This window comes from Lagenorhynchus albirostris, chromosome X, assembly GCF_949774975.1.
Source record: "Lagenorhynchus albirostris chromosome X, mLagAlb1.1, whole genome shotgun sequence".
NCBI lineage: Eukaryota > Metazoa > Chordata > Mammalia > Artiodactyla > Delphinidae > Lagenorhynchus > Lagenorhynchus albirostris.
The window spans coordinates 113,042,449-113,063,691 of record NC_083116.1 but is presented as its reverse complement, the minus strand read 5'-3'; the positions used below and the strand labels follow the sequence as shown (position 1 = coordinate 113,063,691).

Here is a 21,243-nt window from a genome sequence, read left to right as displayed (position 1 = left end):
TGATGCAGACACTGCAAGTTGGAACAACTGTTTTGCAAATATTATAGAGTACACATAAGTCCACAAGGATAAAATTAATTAACATTCAATTATTGCGCTACCTTTTAAAAATTTCTATTATAATTTTTAGCATAACTTTTAGATGTTAATGGATATTTCACAAACATAACAATGGAACACATGGAAGAATGAGCAGAAGCATCTATCTTGCCTTCTGTACAATGAAACTGCATTTTCTATTTTCTTTGTGAACTAACAATAATCATAGATAACATTTTTATGAGAAGCTAGCAGCGTTGTCTGTCTGCTCAGGAGGTATGAAAGCAAGAGAGCTATATATTATTCTTAGAAAAACTTGATATTTTAATAAAAACCTTCTCTTGATTCTTACTTTTCAATAAAGTTCTGTGCTGTGAGAGCAAAGATCGTTTCACCATAATATAGGTACACACGAGCTATATTCCTATTGGCTCAACACAAACATATTTATACTCTTGATATACAAACAGCTAGCCTTCATTCCTTTCCATGCACAAAATTTATCAAGGAAATGATAGCATCATTAAATTAAGCTATAAATGGCAAATGAAATGACTTATTGTATTCATTTTCCTTATTTGTAAAATTAGGGGTTTGAGTTTATCATTATGTCTAAGATTCCATTCAATTGTAACATGATTAGTTCTGTTAAAGTATACTTTTTAAAACACTGAAATTATGTTGTACAGTCTATGGGATTGGACAAATGTATAATGACATATATCCATTATTATAATATCATATAGAGTATTTTCTCTCCCCTAAAAAAAATCCTCTGTGCTCTGCCTATTCATCTGTCTCCAAGCCACCACCCATGGAAACCACTTATCTTTTTAATGGTTCCATAGTTTTCCTTTTCCAGAATGTTATACTGAAGAACACTTTGATTTCCACGAGCAGTGAATAAGAGTTCCTGTTGCTCCACATTCTCCCAGCATGTGGTGGTGTTGGTGTTTTGGATTTTGGCCATCTAACGGGTTTTAATGATATCTCATTTTTGTCTTAATTTGTAATTCCCTAATAACATATGATGTGGAATATCTTTTCATATGCTTATTTGCCATCTGTATATTTTCTTCGGTGAGATGTCTGTTCAGGTCTTTGGTCCATTTTTTAATTGAGTTGTTCACTTTCTTATTGTTGACCTTTAAGAGTTCTTTGTATATTTTGATTAATAGTTCTTTATTAGATGTGTATTTTGCGAATATTTTTTCCCAGTCTATAGCTTGTCTTCTCATTCTCTTGATATTGTATTTTACAGAGCAGAAGTTTCTAATTTTCATGAAGTCTAGCTTATCAATTTATTCATTCATGGATTATGCCTTTGGTGTTGTATGTAAAACATAACTGCACTAAACTTGTTTATTAACTGTAATAGTTTCTTGGTTATTTAGGATTTTCTATACATAAGATCATGCCATCTGCAAACAGAGATAGTTTTACTCCTTCCTTTCCAATCTCAATGTCTTTTATTTATTTTTCTTCCCTAATTGAGCTAATTAGAACAACCTTCACTACAATGCTGAATAGAAGCAAGAATGAACATTCCATTTTTTTGTTTCTGATCTTAGCTTTCTGTCTTTTGCCATTAAGTATGTTAGCTATGGGTTTTTCATAGATGCCCTTCACAGGAGTTCCCTTCTAGTTTTACTTTGTTGAGTGCTTTTATCAAGAAAGTGTGTTAATTACGGCAATGCTTTTTCTGCATCAATTGGGATGGTAATGTGGTTTTTGTCCTTTACTGTATTTATATGGTTTATCAAACTGACTGATTTTTATATGTTCAACCAATCTTGAATTCTTGGAATACATCCCACTTGTTTGTGAGATATATATATCTATATATCGATATATAGACATATAGATATATCCGGGTTCAATATGCTAGTATTTTGTTCTGGATTTTTATAACTATATTCATAAGGGAAATTTTTCTATAGTTTTCTTTTCATGTGACACCTTTTCTGATTTTGGTATCAGAATAATATTGGCTTCATAAAATGAGCTGTCATGTGTTCTATTTTTTGGAAGTTTGCGAAGGACTGGTGTTAACTCTTTAGATGGTTGGTAGAATTCTAGCCATGGCCATTTCTTTGTGGGAAGTTTTTGATTACTAATTAAATCTCTTTGTTATAGGTCAATTAGGATTTTCCATTTCTTCTTGAATCAGATTCAGTAGTTTGTGCCTTTCTCAGAATTTTTCCATTTCCTCTAGGTTATCTATTTTTTTTTGGCATAGAACTGTTCATAGTATCCTTTATAATATCTTTTATTTCTGTAAAGTCAGTAATCATGCCTCTCTTTCATTCCTGATTTTAGAATTTGATCATCTATTTTTCTTCATCTAGCTAACGATCTGTCAATTTTGTTGATATTTCAAAGAACAAACCTGAGGTTTTGATTTTCTCTATTCCTTTTCTATTCTGTATTTCATTTATTTATTCTCTAATCCTCTTTCCTTCTGCTTGAAGTTTGGTTTTCTTTTTCCATTTTCTTAAGGTGGAAGGTTAGGTTATTGATTTGAAATCTTTTTTCTTTTATAATATAGGGATTTATAGCTATGTATTTCATTCTGAACACTGCGTTGGCGGCTGCATTCCATAAATTTTCGTTATGCTGTGTTTTTATTTTCCATAATCTCAATGCATTTCCTAATTTCCCTTGTCATTTCTTCTTCTTCCTTCTGATTACTTAGGACTGTTCTTAATTTCCACATATTTGTGAATTTCTCCAAAGATTATTCTTGATCACAATGCAACGGGTGTCATTATGTTTGGTCTGATTATTTATGTAGGTGCAACAAGAGTAATAATTAACCATAAGGTTCCTTGAGCAATAATATTAGTAAATTAAGTCCAAAGACCTTCTGTCTAAAAATTTTTAAAAGGAATTTTGGATTGGACTTATAAAATTATCTACTTTTGTCATTATATTCTAGGGCTAGGAAACTAAGCCTAACATACTTTCCTCCAAAGTTCACCTGCAGTACCTATAATTTGAGTTATGTCCTCTCTCTTGAGGTCCCCCAGATTTGCTAAGGTCTACTGCCTGACAGAAATTGACCTTCTTCAGCACTTATAAGACTGAGGCCCTATATAAGCCATGTACCAAACCAGTTTTCTTGGGAGGACATAGTAAGCATTGGATACATATATAAAGTCAATTTCTTTACTGAGATTTCCATACTTGATCAGATTACTATAATTTTTAAATGTGACACTCAAGATATGGCATGGCCTTGGTTGAACAAGTGATATATCCAATTATACCCTGGGAAAAATGGGTACAGTTTCTATTTGAGCCTGTGTAAATAATTATAATCCCATGAAAAGTAACAAGTCTCAGTAAAAATGTTTTTTGAATTGGGAGAGGGATTCAGTGAGATGCAAATACCGCTAAAGATATGTTCAGTTTACAGAATCATAAACTACTAAATTTAGAGTTAAGAACAGCTTGAGAAGAAAAGGGCTTCTTCAAATATCGAAAAAAAGAAAATCCAAAATGGTATCAACATCATTCTAAACAAACAACCACAGTTATATTTTCCTCATGAGATTATTTAGTCCTGTGTCATTAATTTCTCTGATCTTATCAGCAATCTGCATTCATGAAATACATCTGTTTATAGACTAAAAAGATTCCTATAATTCCTAACAGTCCATAGCACATCTTGAAAGTTGTCTAAGCATCATCAGCTCGAAGTCTTACCCAAGAGTGTATTCCCTGCAGTATCAGTAGTTCATGGTACACGGTAAAGTCCTTCCTACAGCCCCTGAGACTGTTTTGTTTTTACAGATTTTAGTCTGAAGCGTTATAGCAGAGCCTTCATGAAAGCAACAGGGGAAAGGATAAAACTGTGTGATAATAAGACTGGATGGCCATGGTTAATTTATCAAGGTAACCAATAATATAAGAATGCGGAAGAGTAAAATTCTCTACTGGGGTGCAGTAAATAACTATTTCATAAAGGATCCCCCTGAAAGTAATATTATATTGTGGACTATGAAGGCATTGACAAATCTCTGAAATATCTGTATTAATAAAAATTTACTTATACAAACGTAACCTTGGGGAGGCTGAACATCTCTTCTGATTTGGAAATTCTTCCCATGAAATTTTTACAATACCGTTGAGCTAATGAAGAAATATGGAGTTATTTAAAAAAAACCCTAATTATTTCTGGCATCCCTTTTTGATAAGGTGAAATAGCAAATCTTTGTGCTTTTCCAGGGGCCATCTGGGAAATCTCTAAGATAGTTTTAGGTGTTAAAGTTATCCTAAATTTTTTATTTTTTAATGTAGGTTTTAATATTGGGAAGGCATAAATGAAAGAGTTTTCAAAGGAGATTTGGTCCCTTTATTAAGATAGAATCATGGATTTCTCAAAGAGAAAACCATACCTCTGAGCCAAGCAATCCACCCTGACTTGTTCCTACAATAAACACGGACAAAGCCAGATTTTATTGGTGGGGGACAAATACTGTAAATCTGTCTGTTTTTCCTCCTCCCTCCCTCCATTTCTCTTTCCTTCTTTCCTTCATAAAAGTAATATTATACAAAGTAATAATAATAAAGAATATAATCAAGTCAACAAAAATCAAATAATATTATTCTGGTGAGATTTGGAACCTGTGTTATCCGGGCAGATTAAAAGGAGGGTAAAGAATAACATCTAATAACACTGTTGTTAGGAGTTCTAAGACAAATTTATCACTTAAACAGAGAGAAAGACGAATTCCAGCTTTCCACTAAGATGCTATTTGGCAATGAAGGTTTCACAGGCTTTTTTTTCTTACAATTAAACCCACCAAAACCAAGCCAACTTTGTCAAAATTTAAATACATTTTGTTGTTTTTTTCATGCTTAGTATTTTAGCTATTATAAACAAAGACAAATTAAAATTCCCTCTTGGCAAACCTTTTCAACTTTCTATATACATTCTACGACAATTTAGGCAATGATAAAAAGAATCCCATTTCCCCTTGCAGAAAACCTTATTTAACTTACAATTGCAAAAAAGCACTTGCATTTATCTGTATTGCTTCTTGCACAGTCTGAACCATATACAATAACCAAAGAAACTAACTTATATTTTTACAGAAAAATTAAAAATGGGTAGATATTTGAGGACTTTCTGTCCTCTATAAGCATTCCAGCAGACTATCAAAGCTCATAAATACAAGTTGTACAACTCTCTACAGCCACTCACATCTCTTTTACATCTAGTTAAAAATGACAAAAAAGGAACATTTACATGACTCATTATTCATGTTCATTAACATGACTCAAAGATATAGCTGCTCTAGAGCATAATAGAAGAAAACGTTTCAAAAGTAGAAGTATATTAGCTTTGTAATCAATTTTTCAGTATTCATTCTTAAAAATTGTCTTGATATCTAATAATTATCCATAAATTAAATCAATTTAAGATTAGTCCAAGATTTTTAATGAATAAGGATATTTAAAATTATGTTTAACTTCCTCAGGAGAACGTACGGCATGCCTCAGGCTGGTGAAACGTCCAGCAGATCTCTGTGCCGCAGGCTTGCCCCGCATCCGTACCCCTCCCTCCCCCTGACCTGAGTGAGCCAAAGCCCCCAATCAGCTGCTCCTTTAACCCTGTCCTGTCTGAGCAAAGAACAGACGCCCTCAGGCGACCTACACGCATAGGAGGGGCCAAATCCAAAGCTGAACTCCGGGAGCTGTGTGAACAAAGAAGACAAAGGGAAATCTCTCCAGCATCCTCAGGAGCAGCGGATTAAATCTCCACAATCAACTTGATGTACCCTGCATCTGTGGAATACCTGAATAGACAACGAATCATCCCAAATTCAGAAGGTGGACTTTGAGAGCAAGATATATTATTTTTCCCCTTTTCCTCTTTTTCTGAGTGTGTATGTGTATGCTTGTGTGTGAGATTTTGTCTGTAAAGCTTTGCTTTCACCATTATTCCTAGGGTCCTGTCCATCCTTTTTTTAAAAATTTTTTTCTTAAAAATTACTTTTTAGTTTTTATTTTAATAACTTTATTTTATTTTATCTTACTTTTTTTAATCCTCTTTGTTTCTTTCTATTTTTTTTCCCTTTTATTCTGAGCCATGTGGATGAAAGGCTCTTGGTGCTACAGCCAGGAGTCAGTGCTGTGCCTCTGAGGTGGGAGAGCCAACTTCAGGAAACTGGTCCACAAGAGACCTCCCAGCTCCACGTAATATCAAACGGGCAAAATCTCCCAGAGATCTCCATCTCAACAACAACACCCAGCTTCACTCAACGACCAGCAAGCTACAGTGCTGGACACCCTATGCCAAAAAACTAGCAAGACAGGAACACAGCCCCGCCCATTAGCAGAGAGGCTGCCTAAAATCATAATAAGTCCACAGACACCCCAAAACACACCACCAGACGTGGACCTGCCCACCAGAAAGACAAGATCCAGCCTCATCCACCAAAACACAGGCACTAGTCCCCTCCACCAGGAAACCTACACAACCCACTGAAGCAACATTAGCCACTGGGGACACACACCAAAAACAATGGGAACTAAGAACCTGCAGCCTGCGAAAAGGAGACCCCAAACACAGTAAGGTAAGAAAATGAAAAGACAGAAAAACACACAGCAGAGGAAGGAGCAAGATAAAAACCCACCAGACCTAACAAATGAAGAGGAAATAGGCAGTCTACCTGAAAAAGAATTCAGAATAATGATAGTAATGATGATCCAAAATCTTGGAAACAGCATAGAGAAAATGCAGGAAACATTTAACAAGAAACTAGAAAACTAAAGAGGAAACGAGCAACGATGAACAACACAATAAATGAAATTAAAAATACTCTAGATGAGATCAATAGCAGAATAACTGAGGCAGAAAAACGGATAAGTGACCTGGAAGATAAAATAGTGGAAATAACTACTGCAGAGCAGAATAAAGAAAAAAGAATGAAAAGAATTGAGGACAGTCTCAGAGACCTCTGGGACAACAATAAACACACCAACATTCGAATTATAGGCGTTCCAGAAGAAGAAGAGGAAAAGAAATGGATTGAGAAAATATTTCAAGAGATTATAATTGAAAACTTCCCTAATATGGGAAAGGAAATAGTTAATCAAGTCCAGGAAGCACAGAGAGTCCCATACAGCATAAATCCAAGGAGAAACACGCCAAGACACATATTAATCAAACTATCAAAAATTAAATACGAAGTAAACATGTTAAAAGCAGCAAGAGAAAAACAACAAATAACATACAACGGAATCCCCATAAGGTTAACAGTGGATCTTTCAGCAGAAACTCTGCAAGCCAGAAGGCAGTGGCAGGACATATTGAAAGTGATGAAGGAGAAAAACCTGCAACCAAGATTACTCTACCCAGCAAGGATCTCATTCAGATTTGATGGAGACATTAAAACCTTTACAGACAAGCAAAAGCTGAGAGAGTTCAGCACCACCAAACCAGGTTTACAACAAATGCTAAAGGAACTTCTCTAGGCAACAAACAGAAGAGAAGGAAAAGACTTAAACCCAAAACAATTAAGAAAATGGGAATAGGAACATACATATCGAGAATTACCTTAAATGTAAATGGACTAAATGCTCCCACCAAAAGACACAGATTGGCTGAATGGATACAAAAACAAGACCCATATATTTGCTGTCTAAAAGAGACCCACTTCAGACCTAGAGACACATACAGACTGAAAGTAAGGGGATGGAAAAAGATATTTCATGCAAATGGAAACCAAAAGAAAGCTGGAGTAGCAATTCTCATATCAGACAAAATAGACTTTAAAATAAAGTCTATTAGAAGAGACAAGGAAGGACACTACATAATGATCAAGGGATCAATCCAAGAAGAAGATATAACAACTGTAAATATTTATGCACCCAACATAGGAGCACCTCAATACATAAGGCAAATACTAACAGACATAAAAGGGGAAATCGACAGGAACACATTCATAGTAGAGGACTTTAACACCCCACTTTCACCAATGGACAGATCATTCAAAATGAAAATAAATAAGGAAACACAAGCTTTAAATGATACATTAAGTAAGATGGACTTAATTGATATTTATAGGACATTCCATCCAAAAACAACAGAATACACATTTTTCTCAAGTGCTCTGGAACATTCTCCAGGATAGATCATATCTTGGGTCACAAATCTAGCCTTGGTAAATTGAAAAAAATTGAAATTGTATCAAGTATCTTTTCTGACTACAACGCTATGATACTAGATATCAACTACAGGAAAAGATCCGTAAAAAATACGAACACATGGAGGCTAAACAATACACTACTTAATAATGAAGTGATCACTGAAGAAAGCAAAGAGGAAATCAAAAAATACCTAGAAAAAAATGACAATGGAGACACGATGACCAAAAGCCTATGGGATGCAGCAAAAGCAGTTCTAAGAGGGAAGTTTATAGCAACACAATCCTACGTTAAGAAACAGGAAACATCTCAAATAAACAACCTAAACTTGCACCTAAAGCAAGTAAAGAACAAAACAACCCAAAAGTTAGCAGAAGGAAAGAAATCATAAAGATCAGATCAGAAATAAATGAGAAAGAAATGAAGGAAACGATAGCAAAGATCAATAAAACTAAAAGCTGGTTCTTTGAGAAGATAAACAAAACTGATAAACCATTAGCCAGACTTATCAAGATAAAAAGGGAGAAGACTCAAATCAATAGAATTAGAAATGAAAAAGGAGAAGTAACAAGTGACACTGCAGAAAAACAAAGGATCATGAGACATTACTACAAGCATCTCTATGCCAATAAAATGGACAACCTGGAAAAAAATGGACAAATACTTAGAAATGTACAACCTGCCAAGACTGAACCAGGAAGAAACAGAAAATATAAACAGACCAATCACAAGCACTGAAATTGAAAATGTGATTAAAAATATTCCAACAAACAAAAGCCCAGGACCAGATGGCTTTACAGGCGAATTCTATCAAACATTTAGAGAAGAGCTAACACCTATCCTTCCCAAACTCTTCCAAAATATAGCAGAGGGAGGAACACTCCCAAACTCATTCTACGATGCCACCATCACCTTGATACCAAAACCAGAAAAAGATATCTCAAAGAAAGAAAACTACAGGCCAATATCACTGATGAACATATATGCAAAAATCCTCAACAAAATACTAGCAAACAGAATCCAAGAGCACATTAAAAGGATCATACACCACGATCCAGTGGGGTTTATTCCAGGAATACAAGGATTCTTCAATATGCAAGGATTCTTCAGTATATACAAATCAATCAATGTGATACACCATATTAACAAATTGAAGGAGAAAAACCATATGATCATCTCAATAGATGCAGAGAAAGCTTTCGACAAAATTCAACACCAATTTATGATAAAAACTCTCCAGAAAGTAGGCATAGAGGGAACTTTCCTCAACATAATAAAGGCCATATATGACAAACCCAAAGCCAACATCATCCTCAATGGTGAAAAACTGAAACCATTTCCACTACGATCAGGAACAAGAGAAGCTTGCCCACTCTCACCACTCTTATTCAACATAGTTTTGGAAGTTTTAGCCACAGTAATCAGAGAAGAAAAAGAAATAAAAGGAATCCAAATCAGAAAAGAAGAAGTAAAGCTGTCACTGTTTGCAGACGACATGATACTATACATAGAGAATCCTAAAGATGCTACCAGAAAACTATTAGAGCTAAACAATGAATTTGGTAAAGTACCAGGATACGAAATTAATGCAAAGAAATCTCTGGCATTCTTATACACCAATGATGAAAAATCTGAAAGTGAAATTAAGAAAACACTTCCATTTACAATTGCAACAAAAAGAATAAAATAACTAGGAATAAACCTACCTAAGACCTGTATGCAGAAAATTATAAGACACTTATGAAAGAAATTAAAGATGATACAAATAGATGGAGATATACAACATGTTCTTGGATTGGAAGAATCAACATTGTGAAAATGAGTCTACTACCCAAAGCAATCTACAGATTCAATGCAATCCCTATCAAAATACCAATGGCATTTTTCACAGAACTAGAACAAAAAATTTCACGGTTTGTCTGGAAACACAAAAGACCCTGAATAGCCAAAGCAATCTTGAGAACGAAAAACAGAGCTGGAGGAATCAGGCTCCCTGACTTCAGACTATATTACAAAGCTACAGTAATCAAGACAGTATGGTACTGGCACAAAAACAGAAATTAGATCAATGGAACAGATACAAAGCCCAGAGATAAACCCATGCACATATGGTCACCTCATCTTTGATAAAGGAGGCAAGAATATACAGTGGAGAAACGACAGCCTCTTCAATAAGTGGTGCTGGGAAAACAGGACAGCTACATGTAAAAGTATGAAATTAGAACAGTCCCTAACACCATACACAAAAATAAAATGGATTAAAGGTCTAAATGTAAGGACAGACACCATCAAACTCTTAGGGGAAAACATAGGCAGAATACTCTATGACATAAATCACAGCAAGATCCTTTTTGACCCACCTCCTAGAGAAATGGAAATAAAAACAAAAATAAACAAATGGGACCTAAGAAAACTTCAAAGCTTTTGCATAGCAAAGGAACCCATAAACAAGACCAAAAGATAAACCTCAGAACGGGAAAAAATATTTGCAAATGAAGCAACTGACAAAGGATTAATCTCCAAAATTTATAAGCAGCTCATGCAGCTCAATAACAAAAAAACAAACAACCCAATCCGAAAATGGGCAGAAGACCTAAGTAGACATTTCTCCAAAGAAGATATACAGATTGCCAACAAACACATGAAAGAATGTTCAACATCATTAATCATTAGAGAAATGCAAATCAAAACTACAATGAGGTATCATCTCACACTGGTCAGAATGGCCATCATAAAAAAATCTAGAAACAATAATGCTGGAGAGGGTGTGGAGAAAAGGGAACACTCTTTCACTGTTGGTGGGAATGTAAATCGATATAGCCACTATGGAGAACAGTATGGAGGTTCCTTAAAAAACTACAAATAGAACTACCATATGACCCAGCAATCCCACTACTGGGCATATACCCTGAGAAAACCATAATTCAAAAAGAGTCATGTACCAAAATGTTCATTGCAGCTCTATTTACAATAGCCCGGAGATGGATACAACCTAAGTGTCCATCGACAGACGAATGGATAAAGAAGATATGGCACATATATACAATGGAATATTACTCAGCCATAAAAAGAAACGAAATTGAGCTATTTGTAATGTGGTGGATAAACCTAGAGTCTGTCATAGAGAGTGAAGTAAGTCAGAAAGAGAAAGACAAATACCGTATGCTAACACAGATATATGGAATTTAAGAAAAAAATGACATGAAGAACCTAGGGGTAAGAGAGGAATAAAGACACAGACATACTACTGAATGGACTTGAGGATATGGGCAGGGGGAATGGTAAGCTGTGACAAAGCGAGAGAGATGCATGGACATATATACACTACCAAACGTAAGGTAGATAGCTAGTGGGAAGCAGCCGCATAGCACAGGGAGATCAGCTATGTGTTTTGTGACCAGCTAGAAGGGTGGGATAGGGAGGGTGGGAGGGAGGGAGACGCAAGAGGGAAGAGATATGGGAACATATGTATATGTATAACTGATTCACTTTGTTATAAAGCAGAAACTAACACACCATTGTAAAGCAATTATACTCCAATAACGATGTTAAAAAAATAATTATGTGTAAGCTTTCAAACTACGAAATATAATTATTGTTAATATAAAAAGTTTGTGAGACAAAAAAGTTTGTGAGAATAATGAAACAATTTAGGTGAGCACAAATTTATATTTTTCATAATTTTAATTATGTAGGAGTAATATAAGTTTGATTATTAAACCAATATTAGAAGTTTAGAGAGTTCAGAATAACTATTCCCTTTATGAGGGAAAACAAATCAAACTCTTATTAAAATTATAAAATGATATCATATGATATCCCTTATATGTGGAATGTAAAAAATGATACAAATGAACTTATTTACAAAACAGAAACAGAGTCACAGACTTAGGAAACAAATGTATGGTTACCAAAGGGGAAAGGTAGCAGGGGAGGGATAAATTAGCAGGTTGAAATTAACATATACACTACTATATATAAAATAGATAATCAACAAGGACCTGCTGTATAGCACAGGGAACTCTGCTCAATACTCTATAATAACCTATATGGAAAAAGAATCTGAAAAAGAATAGATATATGTACATATATAACTGAATAACTGTGCTATACACATGAAACTAACACAGCACTGTAAATCAACTATACTCCAATATAAACATTCAAAAAAATAAAAAATATAAAATGTACACTTGTATTATACCACATTTTGATAAACTCAGAGAAAAGCTGCATAACTATCATTTTTAAACCAAAATTATTAATTTAGTCAAATGTGTCTAAAGATTAATCTTTATTATGTGAACTTGGAGTTTTAAAATGTTTCTAAACTTCTAAAATATTAGAAGTTCACTTTCTTTGTTTCCTGTGTATTTGAGGGATTTCAATGGATATAAGCACTTATTTACAAAAGAAAATATATATCCATTATTCATCCCACAGACATCACCAAATGGTCAGATGATAAAACCAAAGTCCCAATTATTGCTGCCACCAATGAGAATAACTTATTGGCCATATAATAACCAGAAACAAAAATAAAAAATCAGTAGGAAAAACAAAGAAAGCAAAACAAAAGTAAACAAAAATAGAGAAAATACAAAGCTCTATCACTACTTGGGATTTATTTTGAGAGCCAAGAAAAGACCTAACTGGGATGAAGCTGTTCATGAGGTATATATATTTCCCCAGCAATGCAGTTTACTTGGCTCCATGGGATGAGGCTACATGGGCATCTCAGTGGATGACCTATAAAATTATCCAGTATATTTTTCCAAAAGACCAACCAGAACTCTTACACATACATAAAATAAATGTGTCAAATATTTCCTGTAATTCATAAATTAGGGAAACAGTAACATGATAAAACCAGTCCAAAGAACATTTGAGAAGCTACGTATTAATAGGCAATATTACAATGAGATTCCTGAGTTAGAAACCAAACTGGCTAATGACCTACGTGGCCATAAACTGAAACTTCTGGGGATGGAATCACCAAATAAAATATAGGATGCAGAGTTAAATGTGAATTTCAGATGAACGATGAATAATTTTTTCAGTATCAAGTCCTAAATATTGCATGCATATTTATTTGCTAAACATGGCAACTCTATAACGGAATTATCTGTTCCATTAGACAGAAATTATTTGCATTTCTTCCGGATAAAAATTTACAAATTAGTCTCTGCCTCTCTAGAGATATAAGAAGGCCCAGACAATATAAAGTCAAGCCCAAAATTGCACTAAAAGAATGATAATAATCTCTTTTACCAAAATTTAGTAATTAAACTTGAGGTTTCCAAGTTTTAGATAATTTTCTCAGTGAAGCACAAGTAAAAAACTTAAACTGGAAAATACTGTTTATTACAAAGTAACACTGGGAATTAAGATGTAAAATGACAAGCATATAGACTGTTTCCTTAACTCTCTTTATATTCAATTTGAGAAAGCTTTGGTAATTTCTTTTTCCAGAGTACTGTTTCATGCAGGTATTCTGATATTGCCACAAACGCAGGTTGGAAGGGTTATTTTTAGCCTTATGGCTTTTTCAACTGTAGAACAATATTTGCTTCCAGAAAAGAAAGCAAAACAAACTTTACAGTCAGATAACAGGGCAAAAATTGCTCACAAGTATTACTTGAATAAGGTCAGTAGCTGTATTCCCCCACTGTGTTCACCTCTCTCTAAAGCAGACCAAGATAAGCCATTCTACATTTCTAAAATATGAGTCTATCCCTCAAGGAATCATCCTAACCACCAGGAAACTATATAAGAACTATATAAATTTGATTTTGAAGGAAAAGTTAGTGAGCAAATGATCTTAGTTGCAAAAGAAGAAATCTTCCCAGTAGCTATGCAGATAGAAATATTCATATGATAACTATATAAAATGATCCCTCCAATGCAATCTGGCTATTGTTATGTATTCATTCATTTATTAAAGATTTATTGAGCTCTACATACGCGTTGGACACAGGTGATACCACTACAAACAACAACCAAGTTGGACCCCTACCTTTGTGAGCTTATGTCTACTTGGCATTTGTATGAAGACAGAAAACAAATAAAAAACTGGTAAACTGAAGCTAAGTAACCAAACTATAATAAATTCTCTCTACAAAAGGATTTTAGAACTTAAAATTTAATTATACATTGTGAAATACTGACAGTTTAGTGGAAAGCTGATACTAGCTTGACAATGGAATTGTGATTTTTGTTTGCTGGTTTAAACTTTTGCAATCCAGGAAGCAATGTCAAAAACAATAACATCAGACAAAGGGCCGCTTGAGAGACGCAAATAATAAAAATATGAATTTTAAAAAGAGAAGGAGAAACTCCAAATATTAGAAAGGCAACAGTGTTTGTATTCACAATTATAAATGTAATGATTAGTCCTGAATGATCTTATAAAGTAGAAACTCAGCAGGTAAGAATGGGTTTTGTTCAGATACCATTATTCAAATAATGACGAGTTTGGTAAGGTGACTGCCAGAATCAATTGGGGAAAATTTCAAAATGTAGAGAAGTACTTCATCCTCCAGATTCAAATACCCTTTTGGTGGCTGTAACACCTACCTGCCTAACCAAAATGGATTCTCCCCTTATGAGAACACAGATTTTATTGAGAGAGTGCTGTGTCCATTAATGCTCCCCTCTCCAGACTTCTGTAGCTATACTTGACTCTGTGACTCGGTATCTTGAGATAAACATAGAAATCTGCTGGGTGGAACATTTAGGAAATCTACAGTTTTCCTGAAAAGAGACAAATCTAGCTGACATGTGTTTTGCTCTTTACCATTCTCCCTTCTTCTTGCCTGGTATGGGGAATAATAACTTTTAAAGGGAATGCCAATGTCTTTCCACCATGAGGAACAAAATCTTACTCCAAGATTGGACGATCAGGAGGCAAAAAGGAACCCGAGTCAAAATGACTTCCTTGAGCAGCTACACTTCCCCTGGGTAGCTTATCTCTGAATTCTTGGTCAGTGAGAAAAAAATAGGTAAACTCCTATTTAGGCAAGACACATAATTTGTTTTCTCTTAATTGCAGCTGAATCCAGTCCTAGAAGTATGATAGAAGTGGAGGGAGAAGAAGAAGGGGGAACATGAATAAGTATTGAATATATTTTGAAATCGCTCCCTGGAGAATTCTAATATGAACCTTATCCTGCTCTATAAACAGGGGCTGTTCACGTACCTGTCATTGAGACACATGCATATACGTCAACTGTATCTGAAAGATTCCTTCTAACCCAGGGTCTTAAAATGAAAAATTTAAATGGAATCTACCTCATGGAAATAATTATTCACAGTGTACTAAATAATGTGCATTTTCTCTCTCTCCCTTTCCTTCTTCTTCTCCCTCTTTCTAGATTTTTCTATCTACACACATATTACTAAAGTATAATTTTCAAAATTTTTAAATTATAACATGTCAAAAATTTTATTTAAAAAATTAATTAATGAAGGAACCAATAAAATGTTAAGATTGATTCAAAGAACATTTGAGGAGCTAACTAATTGTAGGCAATGTAATAAGGAATGTTAGGATAAGACTGCTGGGTTAAATACAAAAGTGGTACTTGTCTACAGAGCAATAAACTGTAAGCTGTGACATCACCCTTTCTACAAGACAGAAATTATTTGCACCTCTACTGGATGAAAATGTGCAATTTAACACGTAACCTCACTACATCCAGATTCTTTAATCGATAGTCTTGATAGTATATTTGTGTACAAGATATACAAATTATATCTCATATAAATATGTAAATATAAAATAAATATATAAATGTAATACATTTGAATATAAATATATGATAAATATAAATATATAATAAATATATGAGATATAATTATTAACAAGTATTGCTGTGGTGTAAATGGTATTGACTACAATCCAGACTTTCTGGGAGCTAGAAAAAGCCTTAGCTGAAGGAAATGTTATGTCCTGATTTGCTTCTATCCTTGTTTTGGTTCTTTGTTATCCACTGATCCTTATCTGTATCACAGCTCAGTTTACCATCCATGACCTTCTACAGGGAAAAGATCTCTTTGGTTGCCTCAGAGAAAATTCCATTGACATCTTAGTTGTACTGTAAGCAACTGCTCAAAAGTGGAGACTAAATAACAGACTATGCCCATTGCATTTTTCTATACAGTTTCTATTACCTCTGTAGCTCAACTGCTAATTGTTACTTAGCATATATATAACAATTCTGTTAATTAATATGGAATTTGTCAATTCCAACTCACACTTTGCAAAACAGGCTAACTGTAGTTACATTTTATATATAGGTAGGTGCCTTTTTCTCTCAGTTGTTGGTGCAAAACTTGAAGAGACCACCCTGGATTTTGGAGGAACAAAATTTTGTTAGGGAATACTGCCTCAAAACTTCCCACTCATTGTTTAAAATACCATAGCCCCGGTGGCGAGGGTGGGCGGTGGCCGAGAGTCGAAGTCGATGGCCAAGGGGTGCGAGTTCCCCTTGGATGAAATTTGACGTGGACCCTGGGTTCCCAATTGGGGGCCCACCACGGTCTTGGGTGCACGGGCTGCGACTGGCTTTTTTTTTTTTTGGCGGGAGGGCAGATTGGGGTGGGGTGAGGATGAAGGAGAACTGCCAAGGGCTTTCCCCGAGCCGCAAAGTCTCATGGCTCGCCACCACCTGCGCGGGCTTCCGGCTGAGCCCCGGGCTGGGGCCCCGCACGCGGCCGAGGTCAGAGGGCAAGCTTGCGGCAACCCCAGGGCACGCGGGCAGCGGGGCGGGGGGCGGGGCAGCGGTGGCGGGGCATGCGCGGCTCCGTGCGCAGCTTCTCAAACATGGCGGCGGTGGTGTGAAGACCGGTACCGGCTCGCTGGACCAGTGTTGACAGAATTTCGCTCTTTTCGCCAACGAGACTCCAGCAAAGAACACCAGAGAGGGATACCATGGGGCGAGCAGTGAATGAAGAGTCAGTGGATGCAAAGAAGGAGAATCAAGAGAAAGCTCCTCAGTCAGGCACATCTTCTGTGCAAAATGATGATTTTCACTGGGAAAATTACTTGAAAGAGACTGGATCTTTAAGTGCTCCTTCAGAGTGTTTCAGACAGTCCAAGATTCCACCAGCTAATGACTTCAAAGTTGGTATGAAATTGGAAGCCCATGACCCTCGCAATATGATTTCAATATGTATCGCCACAGTCGTTGGAATTACTGGTGCCAGGCTACATTTAAGACTGGATGGTAGTGACAACAGAAATGATTTTTGGTGGCTTGTTGATTCTGCGGACATACAGCCTGTTGGGACATGTGAAAACGAGGGGGACTTATTTCAGCCTCTACTGGGGTACCAGATGAACATATCATCTTGGCCAATGTTCCTCTTGTGAACACTGAGTGGATCTGAAATGGCACCTGCAACATACTTTAAGAAGGAACCACCAAAGCCACCTCTAAATAATTTTAAAGTGGGAATGAAACTTGAAGCTATAGACAGAAAGAACCCTTATCTGATCTGCCCTGCAACTATTGGAAATGTTAAAGGAGATGAAGTTTATATCACATTCGATGGCTGGAGTGGAGCTTTTGATTATTGGTGCAAGTATGACTGTCTAGATATTTTCCCAGTTGGGTGGTGTCGCCTGACAGGAGATGTATTACAACCACCAGGAACTCATGTTCCTGTTACAAAGAATACAGCAAAAACACAGACTTCTCCTTCCAAAGCAACCCAGCGTTCAATGCAGTCTCTACAGAAAACTGCTGTAATATTACCAACACAGCAGATCAGGAAATCAGGTCGTACTAAACCACCTGCACATACTTCAGTCCCCAAGAAGGGGAGTTCTGTTAAAAATATCACACCAAGGAAAAAAGGCCCAAACTCAGGAAGAAAGGAAAAATGTATTCCTGTTGTATGTTCCACATCTTCAACTTCTGTCAGTATGCTGGCCAGAGGACGTGGTGGTGTTTTATATGATATGGATGCTGTTCCTGGGTCATCTAAAATAGTGATGCCTACAGTCTGTGTCTATGTAAACAAACATGGAAGCTCTGGCCCTCACCTGGATCAGAAGAAAATCCAGCAGCTGCCCGATCACTTTGGCCCAGGCCCTGTCAATGTGGTGCTCCGGCGGACAGTGCAGGCCTGTGTGGATTGTGCCATTCAAAATAAGACTGTTTTTGGATTCCTTAAGCCAGATGATCGTGGAGGAGAAGTGATAACCGCCTCCTCTGATGGGGAAACTCATTCCATACAGCTCCCTCCAGTGAACAGTGCATCATGTGCTCTTCACTTTCTTGAGAAATTGTGCCACAGCCTGCAGTGTGATAACCTTTTGAGTAGCCAGCCTTTTAGCTCTTATAGAGGTAATGGTCATAGCCCTGCAGAGCATGATCAAAATAAATCAGTAAAAGAAGATACAACAGAAAAGAAAAGCACCAAATGACGTTCTCAGGAACCTCTGCCTTATGTTGCTCCTCTCTCTCCTAAGCTCCCCAAAACAGAAGTGCATGCCTCTGAAGGTAAATAGTATTTACATGTTGCAAGATTGGGGAGAAAAGTCACTCTTCTATCACTTATATGCTCTTGAGTGTTGATGCTGGAAGTAGGGGATTATATTCCCCCAAATCAGTTTGGCAGTTAGGCTACTACTTTGGCAGCTTTGTTGAGCACTTCATTCCCTTCAGAAGTGCACAGTTGTCATTTCTCCTCAGATTAAAGAAAAACAGTTATAGCCATATTTTCCATTCAGCTTTGTATTGCTAAAAGCTGATAGAAAGAGGAATAGAAAAACCTAGTACATTTCTCCAGTGAAAGTTTTAAGTGCCCAAGGAGTAAGCAAATGTTAGAAACCAACTCTGTGATCATATTGTAACAAAGAGTTGTGAAGAACTGCATTCCTAAAAATAAATGCTTTAGTGAGGTGTTCATAGTCTTGGTGGCAAGACTGGCAAGGGTTAGTTGCCATGAGAAAAATAGGTGATATCATTAGAATCAATTTGGATTTCAGGACAGTGTCCATTACTATAAACACCAAGAAGGGGATGGCCATGTGCTTTGTGTTAGAGGTTTGTGGTTCAGTATAGCATGGCTTAAGTGAACTGTTGTTGGCAGTTAGGGGATTTTTGACCTTTTAATAGTATTCGAGCTGTAAGTCTGTTGAAGATAATTGTCTTTGTCTTTTTTCTTATTGCCTTTGTCTTTTTTTTTTCTTGTAGAAGAAGTATTATCTTCTGAGGGAAATGGCATGCCCAAAGGGGAAATGCTTTCTGAAGAATCCAAAAACTCACCACTAAATCCAGCAAGTTCTTTGAATCCTGCCAGCACAAGTCCTATAAGCACTCATACTCCGGTCTCCAGTAGTGTTTCTCAAAGTGTGCCATGCACCTCGAGTTCAACACTGGTGGGGACCGAATCACCTCCCAAGAGCAGTCACCATGAAGTTACATTCCAGATGCAGAGGAAAAGTGAAGCTCCAAGTTATATAGCTGTACCTGACCCCAGTGTCCCGAAACAAGGCTTCTCTAAGGACCCTTCAACCTGGTCTGTGGATGAAGTGATACAGTTTATGAAACATAAAGATCCTCAGATATCAGGCCCCCTCGCCGACCTCTTCATGCAACATGAGATTGATGGGAAGGCTCTGCTACTACTCAAAAGTGATGTGATGATGAAGTATATGGGGCTGGAGTTGGGGCCAGCCTTAAAGTTATGTTATTATATTGAAAAACTTAAAGAAGGAAAATATAATTGAAAAAAATGTGTAAGTTTAGATTAGACATAATTTTCAATTGTCTTGATAACTTTTTAATTTAAAAGTATTTTTATTCTCGTAGCAGTTTTTGTTTTGTAGACAGTTCCTCTAAAACTACGTTATATCCAGAATTGCAGAACTACATTACAAGTCCAGTCTACTTCTTTAAAACACATTAACATGTTAGTATTAGCATATTCAACTTGGCAGTCCTTTATGTCTTTTTATTATTTTACACTTTACAGTTTATTATTTAATTGTACAGTTTACAAATATACTTAATGCAGGAAACAGAGAAACACCATTGATTTTGATTAATGTTTATATATAAAACCAAAACAGCTACATCCCAAAGGGGAAAGTATCAGGGACTGACAGGCTCTCTAGTGAAATCCATGAGAAGTTTTCCTTAGAAAAGAATTTAAAGATGCAACTGTAGATATCATCTCTTTTTCAAATATTTTATGTCTGTTACTGCAATGTTCTGTTTGTGTTCTACCAATTTCTGGAAAGGGAATAGCCATATAAATTATTTTCCTTTTGTTATTATTTCTCTGTATGTTGTGTTTGTTCATATTTAAAGAAAAAAAACAAGCTTATAAACTTTCATAAAGTGCTCTTATCAGTTTTTGATAAGTTTCAAACAATTGTAAGATAGAATGGTTGTTTTATGCAGGAGCTATCATACTACAAGGGTGGTTTGGATAGAGTCTGATTAAAATTTTTCAGTGAAATACCTATTATTTCAAAACTTTACATATTTTCTCTAAGCTTAGACATTTAACTAGGCATTCATTTCTCATATCTCTATATGAGGACACCTGTGCCCAAATTTTTAAAATATATATATTTTATTGTCTGTGTTTTATTCTTCATACAGATACTATACCATATTTATATATTATTCTATACCTGTAGGTATTCAAACAAGTAAATCTGTTCTTTTTGAATTTAGTATTGCACTTTGCACTGCCACAGAGGTAATGGTGAACTATTTATATAGTTCGATGTTTTTATTCTGAAAAAAATATGTGCATCATTTGCTATCACTAGTACCTCTCAGCTTAGTCTTCAGGGGATAAGAAACAATCCATAGATTGGTTTCCATACAGGGAAGTTCTCTGTCCTATGCAATGTTGCTAGTTAATTTGCTTAGTTCTGAGCCATTTATTCTGCTAAATTTTGGAAGATGCATTAATTCAGACTTATCATTTTGGGCTTTATTTTTAAAGTTAGAACTTTCAAGGGGAAATGGTGCTATATGTTTATTGTTAGTACTTTGTATAAGTTTGGTGCAATGTTAATAA

At 35.8% G+C, this 21,243-nt stretch overlaps 1 protein-coding gene across 1 annotated transcript; it reads left to right on the top strand.

Annotated features, from left to right (window-relative positions):
* The first annotated feature begins 17,034 nt into the window (after positions 1-17,034).
* On the top strand, positions 17,035-19,936 carry LOC132513597 (sex comb on midleg-like protein 2). Its single transcript, XM_060138079.1, is given in 2 exon segments — positions 17,035-18,704; positions 19,401-19,936. Coding segments are annotated over 2 exon segments (2,112 nt in total). The 5' UTR covers positions 17,035-17,128.
* The last annotated feature ends 1,307 nt before the right edge of the window (positions 19,937-21,243 follow it).